Source organism: Sylvia atricapilla, unplaced genomic scaffold, assembly GCF_009819655.1.
Source record: "Sylvia atricapilla isolate bSylAtr1 unplaced genomic scaffold, bSylAtr1.pri scaffold_64_arrow_ctg1, whole genome shotgun sequence".
NCBI classification, from domain to species: domain Eukaryota; kingdom Metazoa; phylum Chordata; class Aves; order Passeriformes; family Sylviidae; genus Sylvia; species Sylvia atricapilla.
Genome location: NW_027077151.1, coordinates 129,735 through 150,061, shown reverse-complemented (window position 1 = coordinate 150,061; position 20,327 = coordinate 129,735). Strand labels below are relative to the sequence as shown.

Sequence of the window (20,327 nt, the reverse complement as noted above, 5' to 3'; positions counted from 1 at the left end):
CTAGGGCCTGTTGGTAGAAGACTAGGATGTCCCAGTGGTTATGAACCAGTTTAAACATGGAAGAGCCAAGAAAATTAAGTCTCTGTGAATCAAATGGATAGAAACCAGAAAGGCTCGAAATATACCCAAAAAACCCCATAACTAAAATTAAATGAGGTTAGATATTGGTGCTAAAAAAAAGTGATATATTTTATTTAATAATGTGGCCATTTTAGATCAAACTGGGGGCGGGGGGGAACATCAATTTAGTGTAGTGGTTGTGGTTTGTCTATTTGAGTTTCCTGGCCAACACACTAAATAATGTGGCGGGTTGAGCACTGGCTAAATGCTAATGCACCTACCAGAATTACTTACTCCATTTCTGCTGTGAGATAGGATTAGGAGAAGAGCAAAGCAGGCTCAACACTTTAAAGAGTATAAAGAAAATTTTATTGAAACAGAATTGAAAGAAAATAAAAAAATAATAAGTATTAGAAGAAAACCTTCAGAACACTTTTTCTCTGTCCTCAACCTTCCTTTCTTTCCCACTGATAATGTACAGAGACAAAACTTGGGACTTAGGTCAGTTTATCACCTTTAAAATAGTCTTTCATCAGTTCTCTTAGGGAGAGGAGTCTGTTTTGCCAGGTCATGGAGACTTCTCTTCAAGAAAACAACTCTTGTGGCCTCAATTTCCACAAATAACAGCTGCCTGGAAATCTGTAATCATGGAGTCCCTTCTATCTCACGCAGCCTTTTCACATCTGCATTCATGGGCTATGTCAAATTTACGGGGTACTATTTTAAGGAATATTTTTAAACCGTTCAAAAGCAAAGGTTTTTTAAATCCATCTCTGAGATTATCTCTGGGAACAGAGGTCTTTTCTTTCTCTCCCTGTGGGCAAAGGGTTTTCATCACTCTCATCTCTCTTTCTGTTCAAACTTCTCATGAGATCACAGCTACTTCAACATTTACTTGCTTCAGCACTAATGCCTTTGCTCATGTCTACAATTTATACACTCTATCTTTCATACCGTTTCTATGAATTAAAGGGATATTCTAGTGTATCAAGTCCATCACCATGAATTTACAAAAAAAAAATTAGCCTAAGACTAAGCCATGTCCTCATTCTCCTCCTATTTGGGACTTGACTCTTTCTTCACTGACCTTAGTGGCTTTATGTTGCTTCTTTACATGTTTTCACTTAGTCTTTTTGTCTCACTCAAGAGAAGATCAATGCTTTGCAAGTTTCATCTGTGCAATGAAAGAGTTACTATCTTGCCTGGGCCCAGTGGATGGTCATGATGGTTGGCAGTGGCCAAAGCAGTCACGATGATGGATTTCAGGCCATGCCAGGGCTGTGCCAGGATTTCAGGGGGCCTGTCCATAATGGTGGCAGCCGCTCTGTCTGCATAGCTGGTCTCTGGCCCCTGCTGCATTCAATTCCTGCCACAGAGCCACTCTCTGCACGCCTGAAGAGCCGCCCCTGGTCTCAGCCGCATGATCTCACATGGCGCCAGGACAGCCCCTTGGCAAGCTGACTCGGTAGTGGCAGCTGGAGCCGTTTACAGTGGAGGATTCTTCAGAGGCCATGCTGGGGAAGGGGGGAGAAGGGGAGAAGCAGCTAGGATCTCAGCAGTGGCACACCAGGGGCTGATGGACTCCTCTTGTGCTGGGGCCTGACCCAGCTGGGATGAGGCTGGGCAGGCTCCTCAGGAAGGGGCCTGGGTCCCCAGCAGGACCCACCTGGCCCGGCCCAGCCACACAGAGGAGGCCAGGCCAGCTTGTTACTTGTCCTCAGGCTGGAAGAAGAAGAAAGCTTTCCTGGTGTTTGTTCGTTTTTAACACCTGTGTTCACAGAGGCATGTTCAGCTTTCTAGTGGTTTAACTGAGACATGAATTTCAAAGGAATTAAGGATTTTAGAAAAGTTAATGCTTTAGCTAGAGATAAGCTTTGCCAGAATTAATTGAAGTAGATAGATAGATAAGCTGTGCTGGAAATAATTAGAAGCTAATGGCTGAAAGTCCCGGATCTAAATAACTAATGGCTTGTCATTTCTGTGTTTGTTTAGCTGTGTTTATAATGAGAAACAGAAGAAACTGATAAATAGATATAAGAACACAAATAATAGTAAATTCTTCTAGCATCCAGAAACCCATTGAACAGTCATGAAAACAGGGAACTGGAGTTCTACCAGCTATCATTTGTCTTGATATCCATTGAAAAGGTCAAAAGTTTAGAACAACAAAGACTCTCCTCACTTCCTCTTTTTATGACCCCTCCCCATAAAAAAGGCCACTGACCCAATTCAAGGAACAAACTACACATGCTTGGTAGTTTTTTAGCTAATTATAATATGAAGTGGAGAATGGGAGGTGTCAGTGCTATGAATATGGATTAGTATTTGGGGTATTCTACACTTTTGTAAATAAATAGACTCCATAACCCCCTGTAATTTTGCAGGGCATATTAGGGAGTGATCCCACTCACCTGCCCAGCGTCGCATTAAACATACACTTTCTAACCCTAAACTGTTAGAGAGTCTTTTGTCCGTCACAGTTGGGTATTGATATTATATCAATATCCATATTTTAATAAGTCATAACAAGGTGTCAGTATTCAAAACTAGTCACTGATTGGTTTTGTCAGGCATGGAGGAAACTGTTAGCACCTTCTCTTATAAAAAAATAATTTACATGGGTGGCTCCTTCCCTCCTCACCAAATGGCAATCAATGCAAAACCAGCACAAATAGTAAAAGAGGGGGGGAGAGAGAGAGAGAAAGCAAGAGAGAAAGAGAGAAGGAAGGAAGGAAGGAAGGAAGGAAGGAAGGAAGGAAGGAAGGAAGGAAGGAAGGAAGGAAGGAAGGAAGGAAGGAAGGAAGGAAGGAAGGAAGGAAGGAAGGAAGGAAGGAAGGAAGGAAGGAAGGAAGGAAGGAAGGAAGGAAGAAAGACAAATAATGAAAGAAAGAGGGAGAGAGAAAGAAAGAAAAAGAAAGAGAGAAAGAGAAAGAAAAAGAAAGAAAGACAGAAAGAAAGAGCATGGAGTGTGTGGGGACAGGGAGAAAGTTACAGGGGTTAGGTAAAAATATATCACACTTCCGGAGGTCCCAATGACATCTTGCTGTTCCCCTCCATCTGGTCTTCTTGGTGGTAGGGGTCCCCTACTGCTTAAAAGTACAGAATCTAGTGGATCAATGTAGGTTTTGGACAGGTGGGAACATCCAAGTGCTTCCCTTGCAGGGAGCCAGTTTGACACTGTCCATTTCAACACTGTGGATCTGTTGCACCATTGCACAGTTTGATATTAGTGCTCTGGTGCAGGGTCTGGGGACCTTTGTGGAGGGCCTTTGATGAGCCATGACACTTCCTCTCCTTTCCTACATGTGAATGAGCTTTTCCCCGGGTGAAGGGGCCTCTCAGCTGAGCTGGTCTGCAGTGAAGGATGGGTGGTCACTGTGCCTCTGACCAGAGGCTTTTCCACTACACACTCAAAGCCTGTTTCCTCCCCACCTTTTGGTGGGAGGGTCTGTTGGAGCCTGGCAGCTGATAGCCCTGGGGCTATGGTCTCCACCCATGGAAGGTGCTAAGCTTGATCCCTCTGTGAATGTATTCTCCAACTGCCCAGACCTGAGTTACTTTTATCTTATCTCCAGGGCCTTAGTCTGGACGCCTATTGAGGATGTGGTGGTCTTCTCTGCAGCTTTTATTCAGTTTTGCTATAATAGGCAAAAGTCCTTCACAAAGATGTTTAAGCCATAAATTATGACATTTCAGTCTCTGACAACAGTGTGGAGCTGGGAGCTCCCAGTACGGACCTGAGACCTCCTGGTGTGGGACTGGGACCTCCCACTATGGGCCTAGGACCCTCCGGTATCACTCCAGAACCTCCCAGTATTGGGCTGGGACCCCAAACTCACCGAGGGGTCCCACAGGAGTCCCCAGCGTTCCCAGGAGTCCCCACTGTTCTACATGGCTGAGGAGGAGGAGGACGGGGGGGACCTTCATGTGTCCAGGCCTGGGGGAGTGTGAGGGGATCCCCCATCAAACGTGTCCCCAGATCCCCTGTGACCTCTCCATCTTCCCCATGTCCCCAGGGTCCCCGTATTTCCCTATGCCCCTCCATGTCTCCCTCAATGTCCTGCATGTCCCAATGGCCCCTCCATGTCTCCTTGTCCTCCCTGTCCCCAAGTGTGACTGGGATGCGTTGGGAGGCACTGGGGGTTACTGGAACATACTGGAAGACACTGGAAATGTTGGAGGGGCACTGGAGGGGGACACTGAGAGGGACTGGGAGGCATTGGGGAATTCTGGGACGTACTGGGGGACACCACAAGGCTTAAACAGGCCCTGGGAGGACACTGTGTGACACTGGGATGCAGCAGGAGGGATTAGGGGGGACTGGGACAAACTGGGAGGGAACACCATGGGGAATAGTGGAGGAGGACTGGAATGCACTGGGAAGGACTGGGGATAATGGGGGTATATGAGGTCAGCTGAGGGAGGCTGGAAGAGACTGGGGGGTAGAGGGATGTTGTACTGGGAGAGACTGGGGTACCGGGGAGATGGCACACTGGAGGGGACCGGGGGCTGGCTACTGGCATGTACTGGGAGGAACTGGGAGGACTGGTATCCCACACCCCTCCCCCAGTGGACGCGGATATCCGGGCACCCCCTCCCCTCCCCCAAACATCCGGGTGCCCCCCCCCCACCCCGTCCCTCCCCCACCGTGGGACTCAGGCGTTGGGAAATATTGACCGACGGGGGGTGGGGGAAGGGGGGACACGGCACCGCCCGTAGCAGGACACTGTGGGAACATCCTCTCCGCCCCCCAGCTGCCCCCCAGCACATCCCCACGCTCCTGTTTTCCCACAATTCCCAGGAGTTTATCCCCAGATCACACCCGCAAACCGCGTTTTCTCCCAGGTTTTATTTTGGGGGCGAAACATGGGTTTGAGGGATTATAAAAGTCTGGGTTTTCTGGATCTGAGGCAGTTTGAGGATGCCGTCAGTGATGGGGCGCGGCCACTCAGGTGAAATGTCAATTTTCCACATCACTGGGTGGAAAGAAAGGAAAATCGAGGGTGACTTCATGGCAGCTCCCCCAGTTTACGGTCTTTTCCCCATTTTCTGGACTTGTTAGGCCCATTTTTGAACTCTTTCTCCTCTGTTGTTGGTCTCTTTCCCCACTTTGAGAAGCTCTTTCCCTCTTTTTTAATCACTTTACCCGTTTTGGGCTCTTTTCCCCCTTTTCCTTGTGCTTCTCTCCCACCCCCCTTCCCCCCTTTGTCAGGGGTTCTTTCCCCTGTTTCTGCTGTCTCTGATTTTTGGCTTCTTTCCCCATTTTTTGCGCTCTTGCTCCCTATTTAATATTCCTTTTCCCCATTTCTGGGTCCTTCATCCATTTTTGGTGTCTCTTCCCATCTCTTTGTGCTTTTATTCTTGTTTCAGGTGTTCTTTCCACCTCCCCCCCATCCCCTTTCCTTTCTCCTTTTTTGATCTCTTTCCATTTGTTTCAGTTCTTTTCCTTTTTTGACTCTTATCCTCATTTATGGGTCTCTTTTTCCATCTTTTAAAGTCATTCCCCCCCCTCTGTGCTCTTTCTCCCTTTTTTGTTATCTTTTCCTGCATTTTGGGGTCCTTTCTCTAGTTTTGGCTCTTCTTCCCCCTCTTTTAGGTCTCCTTTCCCATCTTTTTGGGGCTCCTTCCTCCCCTTTGGGGAACTCTTTCCCCTTTTTGGTCTCTTTGCCATCTTTTGGGCCTTCTTTCCCCTTTTGGGGGGATTCTTTCCCTCTTTTTCAGGCTATTCCCCCCCCCCCCACCACCACCCATTTTGGCACTGTTCCCTCTAATGCCACCCCCAAGACCCCAAAATCCCCCCAACACCCCTCCCCCGGTGTCACCCACCTGGGTGAAGTCGGGCGCCCGCCAGGCCTCGGCCAGTGCCTGCACGTTGCTCGTCACTGTCCCGTCAGGCCCTCGCAGGTCATTGCTGGTGGCACCGTCATAGTCGCCGCAGAGGCCACAGAGCGTTGCCCGCGCTTCCCTGGGCACCTCCACTGTCACCCCCACGGCGCCCAGTTCCACCACAAATCGTGGGATTCGGCTGATCCGGAGGGTCCCACGCGTCTCCGTGATGGTCAACGGTCCCGGGAGCTCCAAGGGCAGGGGCGTGGGGACCCCGTTGAGCTGGAGAACACCGAATTAGGGGGGAAAGGGGGATTTGGGTTAATACAGGGGGTGAAGTTGGAGGAATCTGGGTGGAAAAGAGGGAGTTTGAGGAAAAATGCTGGGATGCGTCAGGGCATGGTTGGAGTAGGATGAGGGACGACCCATGTAGGTGCTTCTCTGACATGAAATTGGCGGAAAAAAGAGCAACTTTGGTCAAAATTGTAGGGTGCATCAATTTATGAATATCCTCTTAGTGACCATCACCCACACAGGTGCTTCACTGGTAGGAAATTGGGGAGGAAAAAGAGCAATTGGGGACAAAATTAAGGTAAGTACATCCTGTGGTGTTGGTGAGATTGGACAACCCATGGGGCCTCTTACCTGGACTGAAATCAAAGGGAAAAAAAAAGATTTTTTTTTTTTTTTTTTAAATAAAATGAAGGTCAGGAAGATGTTTAGCGTGGTGACATTTTTGGGTGCCACCTAGGGAGGTCACAACTTACCCAGACCTTCCTGTTCCTCCGCACCGTGATAAGGCTGTGGGAGGTGAAGAGGTGAAGTGCCACCACTGCTGGCCGGTCCCCAATGTCCCTGATGTCCCCCAGCAGCCGGAACCATGCAGGGTCCCGGGGGTCACACACGCTGGCCACCACATAGATGCCGGTGGCCAGGGTGGCCCCAGTGATACCGTCAAAGGTGACAAAGCGGGTGGCAGGGGACAGGGCACAGCGCCCCGGGTGTGCAATGCAGGTGCGGATGCCATCACGGAGGCCGCAGGTGTGGCTGAAGGGACAAGTGAAGGGGTGGCACTGGAGGCCCCCGGGCCCCCGGCAGGTGCAGGACTGGGAGCAGTCAGGGGTCAGGATGGTCTCAGCAATCTGTTTTCCATGGATAAAATGTGGAAAGTGGGGAAAAGTGGCTTAAGATGGCCAAAAAATTGGGGATGATGATGCTGTGAGGTCTCGTGGGAGGGGGGAAGGGGGCCCATGTCTCCCATATCCCCTGTGTCTCCATATCCCCAACGGGTGCCCATGGGGACCACCACCATGTCCCCAGTGTGTGCCCATGTCCCCACACTTCCCCATATCCCCCCCACTGGGGGCACTGGGACCTGCTGGGGAACACTGGGAACACTGTGGGCGGCACACTGAAGGGACCTGGCATCAACATGGGGACCCTGGAAGGAGCTAGGGCTGGAACTGGGCTGTACTGGGGGACACTGGGGCTGCACCCACCTGGAAGTAGCGCCCCTGGTGGAGGCAGCCGCAGGTCCCCGGGAGGACGCAGCGGGCACCGTCGAACAGCAGCCCCTCCGCGCACTGACACCCCTCAAAGCAGCGCTCGCTGCACGGGGGTGGCGCTGACACACCTGCGCAGGTGTGCTCACAGGTGCGGGCACACAGCTGGTAGTGGCTCTTGGGGGGGCAGGTGAGAGCTGGGAGAGGGAGGGAAGAAACAAAGGGGTCCATGGGGCCAGTGGGGCTACTGGGGGATCATCAGGGGTCAATAGCTGTCTCCTGGGATCAATGCCATCCCATCTTTGGGGTGGGTGGTCCCATGAGGCACCCATTTGGGGACATTGCGGGGGTGAGGACCTCTTGGTTGCACAGGGTTCCACTGCGGGACAAAGGCTTCCCGGTTTTCCAGTTTTGTTGTTTGTTTTTGTTTTTTTTTTGGGGGGGGGGGCGGGGTCGGGTGTGTCGGTCTCCTTTGGGGGTGTGATTTGGGCATTCCCCAGATGGGGACTTAGTAATGCGGACACGTACCCCTTTTTCCATGCAGGAATGAGCCCCTGTTCCATTCCAGTCCCCTAGACCTCTAGATTCCCACCCCCACCAAAATTTCCACTCCCTACAGAATCCTTGACCCCACAAAAATCCTGACCCCTAAATTCCCATCTTCCCGAAACTTCACCACCCCAAATTCCCCACTCCAAACTTCCTGTCAACCTCAGATTCCCGACTCCCTCCCAAATTCCCGACCCCTCCATATACTCACGGCAACCCGTGGCCTCCCGCCACTCCCGGAGCGCGCCTCCGGCTGCTTGGCACGCGGCTGCGTAGCCCTGAAAGCCGGGACAGGCATCGCCCCCTCCCCCGCACACCTGGCGCTCGCAGGCCACCAGGTACGTGCGGGGTGGCACCGCCCCGTGACACCCCGTGAAGGGTCCCTCGGGGTCCGCCAGCACCGCGCAGCGCCGCGCCTGGGCCGGGGAGCAGCTGGGGGCGGGCGCCAAGTGAGTGCAGTTTGCGGGAGGGCCGCCCAGGGCCTCCTCGTCGGGATCGTCGTCGTCGGGGTCCCCGTTGAAGTTGCCGCAGAGGCCCCGGGGGCGACGAGATGAGGGGCGCAGCGTCAGCACCACATACGCGTTGCCGTCGTAGAGGATTTTGGGGCCTCCCTGGACCTGGAGCAGCCGGTGGGACCCCACCTGCACCACCCCCACCGCGCCCCCAAGCAGCCACAGCGGCAGCAAGTGGCGCTCGCCATCCACCTGGGAGAGATGGGGTGAGGACCTCGAAAGGGAAGTCAGACCACCAAAGGTGGGGTTAACCTCCCAAAATAAGGTTTGTATCCCCAAAAACAGGGTTTGCACCCCCAAAACTAGAGTCTGGACTTCTTCTGCGCACCTTAAACTCAAGGTTTACATCCCAAAAAGGGATGGTAATTACACTCCAAAATGAGAGTTTTCAACCTCAAAATCATGCTTTGCATCCCAAATCCAGGTTTAGCACTCCAGAAAGGGTCCCCAGACTTCTCACCGAAAGTGGTGTGTGTACCCCAAAAGCAGCTCTTACACCCCCAAATAACCCCTTCCCCACTGCCATGTCCCTCAAAACCCCATTTTTACCCCCTCTTTTTCACCCAACCCCTTTTTACCCCCCAAAACAGGGTTTGTACCTGCCAAACCAGGCTTGCATGCACCCCCAAAAGCTTTGCCCCAAAACATGGCTTGCACCCACAAAACAGGGCATGCACCTCAAAGTCAGAGCTTCCACCCTAAGCCAGGCCTTTCCTCAGTGCTGCACCTCCCAAAACCCCATTGCCATCCCCCCTTTTGCCCACCAAATCTCTTTTTGTCCCCAAAACCGGGGCTTGCACCCCCAAGGCCCCAGGCCCTCCACTCACCGTCACCTCCCACTGCTGTCCCCTGTCCATCACCACGGTCACCCCGTGTGCCGTCACCATCACCCGCTGCACTTGCGTGTCCTCCTGCTCCACGGCCACCGTGATAGGCTCCAGCTCTTCTTCAGGCTCACCCCTCTCCAACTGCAGCAGCAGGAGGGTGCAGGACCCCCCAGAATTCCCCAGGTGCCCATCGAAGGTGCTGTAAGCCCCTGCCCCCAAAACCTGGCACTGTCTGCAGGTGCGGGGGTGGCACCCCAGCACCCCATCCTGCACTGTGCATTCCTCGTCACTGGAGCAGCCTGGAGTGGGGTGACACTCCAGCCCCCCATTTTCGGAGCAGACACAGCGCTGAGTGCAGGGGGGCTCAGGGTAAAACTGCAGCCCCCGGGGGTAGTAGCGGCCCTCCAAAACACAGCCACACTGGGGGAGGGGCACGCAGTGATCCCCGCTCCGGAAAAATCCGGGATTGCAGAAACAACCTTCAGAGCACGTGGAGGCATCAGAGCAGTCCTGAGGTCCAGCTTCGCCTTGGCAGGTGGGAGGGCAGGGGGAGCCGCAGAGCTCATAGTGCTGATTTGGGGGGCACACGGGACCTGTCAGGAAGGGAGAAGGACAAAAACCTTCATGGACACAAAAATACTCCCTGCAAACACTCAAAACCCTCATGGACACTCCAAAATTCCCACGGATGCCCAAAAACTCCCCCTGCAGGCCCCAAATTCCCAAACTTCCCAGGGACATCCCAAAACTCCCTTGTCTTCCTTGAACCCCAAAACCTCCCTCCAAACCTCAACGCCCCCTCATGCAGACCCCAATTCCCCCATGGTCACCCCAAAACTCCCTGTGTAGACCCCAAAACTTCCACTGACACCCTAAAGCTCCCCATGGAGACCCCAAACCCCCTGGGAACACCTCAAACCTGCCATGGACACCCCCAAAGCCTCCACAGACAGCCCCGTCCCCCCTTCTGCCTGCCAGACATCCCAAAATCCTCCACGGAAAGCCCAAAACTCCTTGCCTAACCCCTGTGTCCCTCTCTGCCCTCCAAAACGCCCCCTACTCTCCCCAAGGCCCCCAAGTCTCCTCATACTGCAGAAGGCAGCTGTGCGCCACGGCCTCACAGCAGCGCCCTGGCTCTGGCACGCAGCAACATAGGCGCCAATGGCCTGGCACACTGTGTCCTGGTGTCCCTGGTACAGGCAGGCGTCAAAGAGACAGTCATCCAAGTAAGGGGCGGGGTCGATGATGTCATGGCAGGCGGCAAAGGGCCCCCGTTTCTTCCCCAGCAGCCCGCAGTGCTTGTCTCCACGGTAGGCACGTTTCTGGGCATCACTGCACACCTGGCAGCCCTCACTGCACCCAGGTGAGCACCCAGGGACATCGCCAACCTTCCAGCTGTCCCCCAGGTGGGTCTCATTGTCAGCACGGTGGCCATCGCGGGTGACAAAATCGTCATGAGGGTCGCCATTGGCGTTGCCACAGAGGCCGCAGACGGCGCTGGCATAAGTGTTGGGGATGATGACACGGGCATAGCTGTACCAGTCAAAGGTGACAGTGACACCCGCATCAGTGGTGATGAAGCCGTGGACACCACGGAGGGACACCTGGAGCTGCTGGTTGTAGGTGAAGGGAAGGTCCAACAGGACACCATTAACCTGGGAAAGAGAACCGTGGGTGGCATGAGGTCACACAATGAAGTTGAAACCCGTCCAGGTGTCATAGAATTACCCTGAAGACCATCTAGATGCCACATGATGACCTTGAAACCCACCTGAAGACCATACAATGACCTTGAAGCCTTACCCAGCTCCATGGAATGACCCCGAAACCCACCTAGATGCCACACAAGGGCTTTGTAGCCCACCAAGACACCATGCAATGACTTTGAAACACACTAAGGTGATTTTGCAGCCCACCCAGATGCCACCCCAATGACTTTGAAACCCACCTGAACACCACAAAAGGATCTTGAAACCCAATCAGATGCCTTGAAATTACTTCAAAACCCACCTAAACACCTTACAAGGACCTTGAAACTCCACCCAGGAGTGATGACCCTGAAGTGCACCTGAAGACCATACCATGACCTTGAGCCCTCCCCAGATGCCGTCCAATGACCCTGAACCACCCCCATCATCTCCTTCATCCCTACCTTGACCTTCTGGGGATGTTCCTGGCTGAGGCTGAGGGTCATGTTGTACACCTCCATGGTGACCACCTTGGTGAAGGAGACCAGGTGGTTGCCACGGTGATTGTTCTCCACAGTGACAGCAAAGGGGATGAGGGTGGGGTCAGTGGAGCAGAGCCCAGCCAACAGGTAGACACAGGTACCCATGAAGTCGTAGCGACGCCCGTCGAAGGTGGTGTAGTGGGGGTCACCAGTGGCCACGCAGATGGAGCGGCTGTTGGCCACGCACCTCCGCATGCCCTTCACCACCATGCACACTTCACCCAGCTTACACCTGGAGTCCTCACACACCACCATTCCCAGCTTCGTGTCACACCTGCACCTGGAGCGACAGATGTCATCATCCCAAAACTCCTCGCCAGGGCGGTAGTAGCGGCCATCACGGGTGCAGCCACACTGGGACACTGGCACGCACTGTCCGCCACTGAGCACATGCCCAGTGTTACAGGCACAGGTCTCCACGCAGGGCTGGTCACAGGTGGCTGGACTGTCCCAGTCAGAGCAGGTGGCTGGACAGGCATTGCCACAGGGCTCATAGTGGCTGTTTTCAGGGCAAGGTAAGGCTGCAGGGGAAGGAAACTGGGGTGAGGGAGGGATTAGGGGAGCAGACAGCATTCAGCAGAGTGGGTGGGGATTTGGAAAGGGTCTCGAACATGGGGAAGGGTCTGGAAAACAAAAAGAGTCTGGAGTGTAAGGAGGAAGGTCTGGGAAACCTGGGAAGAGACTGGGACAAGTGGGATGAGGTCTGAGTCATGTGGCAGGGGTCTGGGCCATGCGGCATGGGGTCTGGAATGCACAGGATGAGGTCTGGGACACAAGGATAAAGGCCTGGAACAAGTGGCAAGGGTCATGAAAACGCAGGATGGGGTGTGGGATAATCTGGGACACATGGGTAAGGGCCTGGCTCATGTGGGAAAGAGCTGGAAAATGTAGGATGCATTCTTAGAAAGATGTGGTGGGTTCTGGGACACAAAGAAGAGGCTGGAACACCAGAAGAAAGTTCTGGAGAACTTCCAAGGATCACCTGAGCGATTTGAAGGCTTCAACCCAGGATGGATCCCACTCCATGCCTCTCCTCCCCCACTCTGGCTCCTTCCCTTCTCAAAGAAAACCCCAGTCCTTACGGCATCCCGATGGCGTCCTCCAGTCATGGACCACGGCTCCACTCTTCCGACACGTTGCCGCATATGTCTCCAGCACCTGGCAGAGGATCGACCTCGCCCCATCACTCAGGCACAGGTCTGACAGGCAGTTGCGATAGAAGTCTTGAGGCTTCACTATGTTGTGACATGCTCTGAAGGGTCCCTGGAAGGATTTTTTGATGATCCCACAATAGTGGTTCCCACCATAAAGCTCCTTCTTCTCCTCATCACACACTGGGCATGCTCCATCACAATAATCCCAACAAATTGGGTCGTTGGCCTCAGAGTCAGCACTTTTCCAGCTTTTGGCCCATGTGACAATGGCAGTGATGTTGTCACCAGCCTCGGGGATGTCGTCGAGGGGCTTGAGGTTGAAATTCCCGCAGAGGCCGCGGACATGGCGGAAGTAGCTGCTTGGGAGGTCGATTAGGAGGTGCCAGTTCCAGTCGTAGGAGACCCGGAGACCAAAATCTGTCTGCAGAGCAACACGGAGCCCACTGGGATGGACCCGCACCTTCCCATCTGCCAGGAGCACCGGGAGCAGTGTCACCTCCCCATTCACCTGCCGATGGCCCAACATTCCCAGTTGTCTCTCAATGTTTCATTCTCAACGTACACCAATATTTTATTCCAAATGTATCCTAATATTCTGTTCCCCACATATCCCCATTCTTTATTCCCAGCATATTCCAACGCTAAATCATATCCCAACATTTTACATCTTACATATCCCAACATTATATTCCTGCCATATTTTGCTACTGACATACGCCAACATTCTCTTCTCACTACGACCCAATAGTTTATTCCCACACTATCCAAACAACCCACAGTATTTCATTCCTGCTGCATTCCAACATTTTATTCCTGAAATAGCCAAATATTTTATTCTCTAGACACACCAACATTTTATCCCAGTTTATCTCAACATCTTATTCCTGGCATATCCTGTTTTATTGCTGACATACCCCAACATTTTATTCCTAACAAATCCCAACATCTTATTCCAATCTTATCACAACTTTCTGTTCCTGACATTTCCAAATATTCTATTTCCCATATTTCGTTCCCACCATTTCTCAGCTTTTTATTCCTGACATATCCCAACATTTTATTCCCAAAATACCCCAACATTTCAACAATCCATCTCCCAATCTGACTGATTTATCCCAAAATAGCATTGGCACTTGTTAGATGAAGCAAAAAGTGGGGAAGAAGGCCAAATTCTCATATTTCCACCCAACTCACCCGGACTTTTCCATCTTCATTCCGGCGGAAGGAGATGCGTTGTCCATAGACGTCAACATTGACCAAGGAGACATAAGACACAGATTGGATCCCACCACGGATGTCGTTCTTGGCCTCAACCCTGAAGGGCACCAGCCCAGGGTCATTCCCATGGGATTCGGCCATGGTGTAGGTGCAGGTTCCTTGGAAGTCAAAGTCAAGGCCGTCGAAGGTGCGGAAGTGTGGGTCACCCCATGCCCAGCACGTGGCGACCAGGGCCGGGACACAGCGGGATTGGGCACCACGGGGCCGGCAGCGCTCCTTGGGGCGGCAGTGCAGGGACTTGCAGGGGTCTGAGAGGGGAGGGAGAGCGGGATGAGCCGTGGGCTGGGTGAAATAGGAGATAAAACACTGCAGGAAGCCATGGGTTGGGGAAAAGGATGGGAAAAATGTGGGAGGAAGTCACATGAGAGAAAACTATGGAGACGGGAAGGACCACAGAATAGGAAAAATCACGGGATGGAAGAAACTATGGGAACAACCATGGAATGAACCATGGGAGAAATCATGGGATGGAAAACCATGGGAAAAACAATGAGAAAAACCATGGGAAGGACCACAGAAGAAGCCATGGGATGGGAGAAACCATCAGAAGAATTGCCCCGTCCCTGAGCCCTAGTGACAGACACAGAATTCTGTTCCCTCCACCTCCCCTTCCCTTTTTTCCACAGTCAACCCCTCAAGCATCCCCAGATGCATTTTGCATCTAAAGCCCCCTTTTCCCTCATTTTTCCTCACTTTTATTGATGCATCCCAAGGCTCCTTCCCGGATTTCGCAGGATTCGTCCTCAGTACAAGTGTGCTCATGGCAGCTAAGGCCCTGGCCAGGGACACAGGCGCAACGGCGCTGGCAGTGATCCTTGAAAAGCATCTCGTGGGGCTGTGGGGAGGGAGAATGGAGAAAGGGAAATCCATGAAAGTAGGGGATAAAATAAAAAAAAAATGCAGAAAGAATAGGGAAAAGAAGAATAGGGAGAGTAGTGAACAAATTGCAAGGCAAAGGGATGTAGATACATACCTTTCCTATAAACAGGGGAAAAGGGGGAAATGCAGGAAAAGAAAAAGACATAAATGCATAAATATAGGGGAGAAATGCTGGGGGAAAAGCATAAATATAGGAAAAAGTGTGGAAAAATGCAGAAAAAGAAATGCAAATGCATAACGCAGGGAGAAACACAGGCAAGAAAAAAAGATTTCACTGCCTAAAAATAGAGGAAAAGAAAGGAAATGCAGGGGAAATATGACATAGAAATAGGAGGGTGGAAAGGGGGAAAATGAGAGAGAAAAAGAGGGGGAAATGCAAGAAATAAAGGTGTAAATCCATAAAAATAGGGGGAAATCAATTTTTAATGGGGGAAGTTAATTTTTAAAATAAATACATTGTAAATACATTAAGCTAGGGAAAAAAGAAAACAATATGAAAACACAGGTAAATGCAGAAAAACAGAAGGGAAGGGAAAACAAATGAGGAAATATACAGGTAAGGACATAAAAATAAAAGAAGGAAGAAGGAAATGAAAGAAAAAAAGGAAGCAAATATATAAGAATAAGGAAGAAATGAAGGGGAAAAGGACATAAATGCCTAACAACAGGAAAAAAGGCCAGAAAAACTACCTTATAGTATTCCCCATTGCTAAAGCACCCGCAGTGCTCCTCGGGAACGCATCTGTGTCCATCAAAGACAAAACCCTGGTGGCACTGGCAGCCCTCAGTGCAGCTTTGCGGACAGGTGGTGGCATTTCCAGCACAGGTGTTGGCACAGGTGTTGGTGCAAAGCGAGTAGGTGCTGTTGGCTGGGCAGGCGAGGGCTGGAATTTTCATGGAATCATGGATTGAGTTGTACTGGAAGGGACCTTAAAGCTCATCCCAACACCAACATCCCATGGTGCCACCCCTGTCACCCACACCCAAACAGGAAACATCCCCTGCCTGTGCCCTCCCAAACTCCAGTATCACCTGGAGAGCTTCCCAACGCCAAACAGGGGACATTTTCCCCTGTGGCCTCCCAAACTCACGGCAGAAGGATGGTGTCCTCCAAGCCCCCACAGTGACTCCGGCATGTTGGCACATGGTGACATAGCTCTGGATATTCTGGCACAGGACATGCGTGTCCCCTCCCGTCATACAGAGGTCATGGATGCAGGATTTGGAATACGGGATGGGGTCGATCATGTGATGGCAGGAGCCAAAGGGACCTTCGGAGGCCGTGAGAAGGCCACAGTACTTGGGTCCTTGGAGAACTGCCACTTTCTCCTCTGGGCAGGTGGGACACTCATCCTTGGGACAGGTGTCATCGCAAGGCATATCTGTTAGTTTCCATGTGGATCCAAAGGCAGTTGCATCTGGAGCCAGTTGGCCACTGGAGAGCTGGAAATCATCATTGCCTTGGCCATTGTAGTTGCCACAGAGGCCACACAGGCGTCCCATGTAGGTCTGGGGGACCGTAACCATCACGTGCTGGACAAGGTCATAGTGGACAATGAGGCCAAAGTCAGTGTGGAGCAGGACACCTGTCCCATGTACATAGACCTGGACCTGTCCCTCACTCAGGGTGGTGGGGAGGTGGTGAGAGATGGAATCCACCTGGGACAGAGAAGGAAGAGTCCGCCAGTGAGAAGGCGAGACGAAAAATTTGGGGAAAACACCTTCCAAACAATATTCTGACAGATTTGTGGATCCCTCTTGGAAGGAAAAGTTTGGATGAGAATGGATTGGTCTTGGACATGGGGCGAGGGTTCCCCTCATCAAGGAAACACAGTTTTGGGACTGATTGAGGTGGAACAAAAAATTTAGGGAAAACACTTTCCCACCTAAGTTTTAGCCCATTTAAGATCCTGCTTAGAAAGAAAAGTTGGGAGGAGCATGGACTGGGCTTGAAGATGGGCTGAGGTGTCCCTTCCATCAAGGAAACCCAATTTGGGGGGCATCCCACGAGATTTGGAACATTAAGTGCCACTTTACCATGACATCTGCCCTCTCTCCTTGTTTCAAGGTCAAGCTGACCCCATAGACTTCCACAGATAATGATTGTATCCCGGAGACCTTCCCCTTCTGCCGCGCCCCCTTCTGGATTGTGACAGTAAACGACGTCACGTTGTCACCTGTGCAGGTCTGGGTGAGGATGTAGGAACAAGTACCAGTGATGTTGAAGGCCATCCCATCAAAGGTGACATAGGTGTGGTCACCTGTGGCGGTGCAGGTGCTGGACACCTGCAATGGACACCGGAAGACACCATCAATGACCTTCCCAGAGCCACCATCAGGACAGGAAATATTTTGGCACTTCACAGTGCCACCAAAGAGGCACTGGCACATCTCCTGCTCTGTGGGGTAGAACGTCTCCCCCTCTTTGTAGTAGACTCCATGGTGGCTGCAGCCACAGTGGGACACGGGGACGCACTCATCGCCGCTGAGCATGAAGCCGTCCTGACATGTACAGCCCTCGCGGCACCGCCCTGGGCACGTGGCAGAGTCAGCGCCGCAGGTGTGCTGGCAGGTGTGTGAGCAGAGCTCATAGGAGCTGTTGGAAGGACAGGGAACATCTGCCGGGAGACAATGGGATTCATGAGGAAACAGGACATTCCAAGCCAAATCCTGGAAGTTTCCTGGAATTCGGCTGCAAACTTCACCAAATACAGAGATTTTTAGACCAGTTTCATGGCAAACCCTCGATATTCCTCCCTGTGAATGTGATGAGGGGCATCACCAAATGATGATCCAATGATTATCTGATGAAGATCCAGTGATCATCCGTAAGGAATATCCCGGCCCATTACAACAGGAATTCTTACTGCTAAACCACCCAATTTCCCACATTTTCATGGAGAAAAATGCAACATTCACTTGAAGAATGGGATTGCTCCACACTGGATCCTCAACTGACCTCCAAGCCGGATCCCTTTAACCCAATTCCACTATTTTTGGTGCATTTTTTGGTGGTTGGCCCTCTAAATTATCCATTTTGTAGCCAACACCAGGAAACTGGAGATTTAGAGGGGGTAAATTATTCCAGATGAGACAACTACCTTAGGAAGGGTTTATTTGGGGTGGTTTATGGGATCAACCAAGACTTTGGGTGGAATTCTCACTGGGTCCACACACCCACCTCTGGGTTGTTCATACATGGATTTGGAGCAGACTCGAGGATCCTTTCGATACTGCTGAAGGAAAATCCCTCCCATTATCCCAACTTACAGCAGAAATTGTCTGTCCTCCATCTCCCAATGGACACGCCAGCAGCCTGGCATGTGGTGGCATAGAGGGCAATGATTGGACACGTCCCTTCTTCCTGATCAGGCAACAGGCAGGAGTCATGGATGCAGCTCTGGAAGTACTGGTGGGCATCAACATGACCATGACATGCTCTAAAGGGCCCATCCGCTTCCAAAATAATTTCACACCCCTTCCCAGACACTTCCTGTTGCAGCCGGGAAGGTGTGACAGTGCTGGAACATTCCACTGTTGACCTCTCACCACATCCTGGGACATCCGTGACCTTCCAGCTGCTCCCAAAGGCATCTGGGTCTGATGTCACATGGTTGTTCCTCATCATCATGTCATCGCTGGCAGCGCCATTGTAGTTCCCACAGAGCCCACACAGGGCGTTGGCGAAGCCACTGGGCACCATGGCAGTGACGTGGCTGTACCAGTCGTAGGTGACAACGAGGCCAAAATTGGTCTCTACCACCGCGTCCTGCCCATCACGATAAGCAACAATCTTTCTTTCACTGTAGTGATACGGGAGATTGACCAACTGCTCATCAATCTGGGGAGAAAACCATAAAAAGTGATCAAATGTGCAGTCTGATGGTAAATTCTAATTATTTTCAACAGCCACAGACACCAAAAATCATCGATTTAATTAAATTTTTAATTTAATTAAATTTGAGATTTAAGAGGATGAGAAGGTCCAAGTCCCAAGAGGAGGCTGATCAACCACTCATCGATCTGGGGAGAAAACCATAAAAATTGACAACATTTGGGTCTGATGGCAAATTCCAATTCTGCTTTCAACAGCTGGAACACCCAAATGACATTGCCATGGATTGCGTTGCCATCTTGGATTACATTTCAGATTTAATCACTCGTTAATGGGATGAGGTGGAGAATGTGGTGAAAAGGTAAGGGATCATTTCCTAAACTCACCGTGATTTTTCCAGGGTGTTCCCTGCTGATGCTGATGGTTTTGTTGTAGACTTTGACTGTCACCACAGCGATGGATGACATGAGGTTGCCACTTCGGTGGCCATTCTGCACCAATACCTGGAATCCCACCAAATTTTGGGTGTCCTCACATAACCCAACCAACAGGTAGGTACATGTCCCCTGGAAGATGAACCTCTTGCCATCAAAGGTCTCATAGTGGGTGGCTCCAACAGCAGTGCAGACCCCAAAAATTTTGGGATAACAATCCTGGATCCCCTCCTCCACTCGGCATTCCTCCTTGATGCCACAGCCGGAATCCTGGCACACTGCCTGCCGCTGCTCTGCATCACAAACGCAGCGTTGGGTGCAGGTGAGGTCACCCCAAAATTCCTCACCAAGGCCATGGAAGAGACCCCGAAAGACACAGCCACATTCAGAGGGGGGTATGCAGGTGTTGCCATCAAGGACAAGGCCCTCATGGCACACACAGGTCTCCACGCAGGTGGTGACAGCAGCACAGCTGGATGGCACAGCGGGGATGTTGCAGGTGGCAGGGCAGGCAAGGCCACAGGTGCTGTAGGTGCTGTTGGGCGGGCAAGTGAGAGCTGGACAGGGAGGGAGACAGTGGTCAGGGTGCAGTGGCACATGGTGGGAGAGACTTCTTTGACTTATCTACACAGATATCCTGGAGGCTCTGTGGATCTTCTCAAGTCTCCACAGACTTCCTAGGCTTTCTACCTGGAATTTCTGGAGTCTGTATGGACTTCCATGGCCTTCCTGCTCAGATCTCCTGCCATAACCTTTCCCAACCCATGATCCCATGGATCTTCATGGATCACATTATTTAGGCTCCGCCCACCCCAAGGAGTATTTTCACCCAACCATCCTCTACTCACAACATCCCACTGTTGTCCTCCAATCAGAAACATTGATCCCCGCCTCCTGGCAGTCATCGGCATAGATCTGGAGGGCGTGGCACAGCACATCATGACGCCCCTCATTGGCACACAGGTCATAGATGCAGTTCTTCACATAGATATTGGGACTGATAGTGTCATGACATGACTGGAATGGCCCAGAATGATGGGACAGCTTCCCACACCAGGTTTCTGCCTTGTATGTCACCACCTGGTCCCATCTGCACCGCCCACAGTCGCCGTCGCAGGTGTCCTGGCAGCGGCCACTCTCACTGGCCACCTTCCAGCTCCTCCCCAGCTCCACAATATCCCACACCTGTTTTCCATCAGGAGAGAGAGTGTCATCTTGGGGGTCCCCGTTGTTGTTCCCAC

General features: G+C 51.8%; 3 protein-coding genes across 3 annotated transcripts in view; all 3 read right to left on the bottom strand.

Annotated features, from left to right (window-relative positions):
• Positions 1–4,920: 4,920 nt before the first annotated feature.
• Positions 4,921–14,803, bottom strand: LOC136374954 (IgGFc-binding protein-like). Its single transcript, XM_066340321.1, has 11 exons — positions 14,632–14,803; positions 13,855–14,186; positions 12,589–13,168; positions 11,429–12,027; positions 10,367–10,931; positions 9,277–9,869; positions 8,149–8,641; positions 7,386–7,585; positions 6,654–7,028; positions 5,887–6,168; positions 4,921–5,036 (listed from the first exon to the last, which is right to left on the bottom strand). Exons 1-11 carry the CDS (start codon positions 14,762–14,764, stop codon positions 5,034–5,036), a joined length of 4,155 nt encoding a protein of 1,384 aa, XP_066196418.1. The 5' UTR covers positions 14,765–14,803; the 3' UTR covers positions 4,921–5,033.
• A 285-nt stretch (positions 14,804–15,088) lies between these two features.
• Positions 15,089–17,310, bottom strand: LOC136374948 (IgGFc-binding protein-like). Its single transcript, XM_066340317.1, has 4 exons — positions 16,855–17,310; positions 15,909–16,476; positions 15,284–15,701; positions 15,089–15,095 (listed from the first exon to the last, which is right to left on the bottom strand). Exons 1-4 carry the CDS (start codon positions 17,308–17,310, stop codon positions 15,089–15,091), a joined length of 1,449 nt encoding a protein of 482 aa, XP_066196414.1.
• Positions 17,311–17,665: 355 nt separating this feature from the next.
• Positions 17,666–20,327, bottom strand: part of LOC136374946 (IgGFc-binding protein-like) — a 26,024-nt gene continuing 23,362 nt past the window's right edge. The window contains exons 4-6 of the mRNA XM_066340316.1: positions 19,935–20,324; positions 19,039–19,643; positions 17,666–18,658 (exon numbers count right to left, since the gene is read on the bottom strand). Of these exons, the coding sequence (XP_066196413.1) occupies positions 18,074–18,658; positions 19,039–19,643; positions 19,935–20,324 (1,580 nt within the window). The 3' untranslated portion in view covers positions 17,666–18,073. The remainder of the gene's footprint in view (positions 18,659–19,038; positions 19,644–19,934; positions 20,325–20,327) is intronic.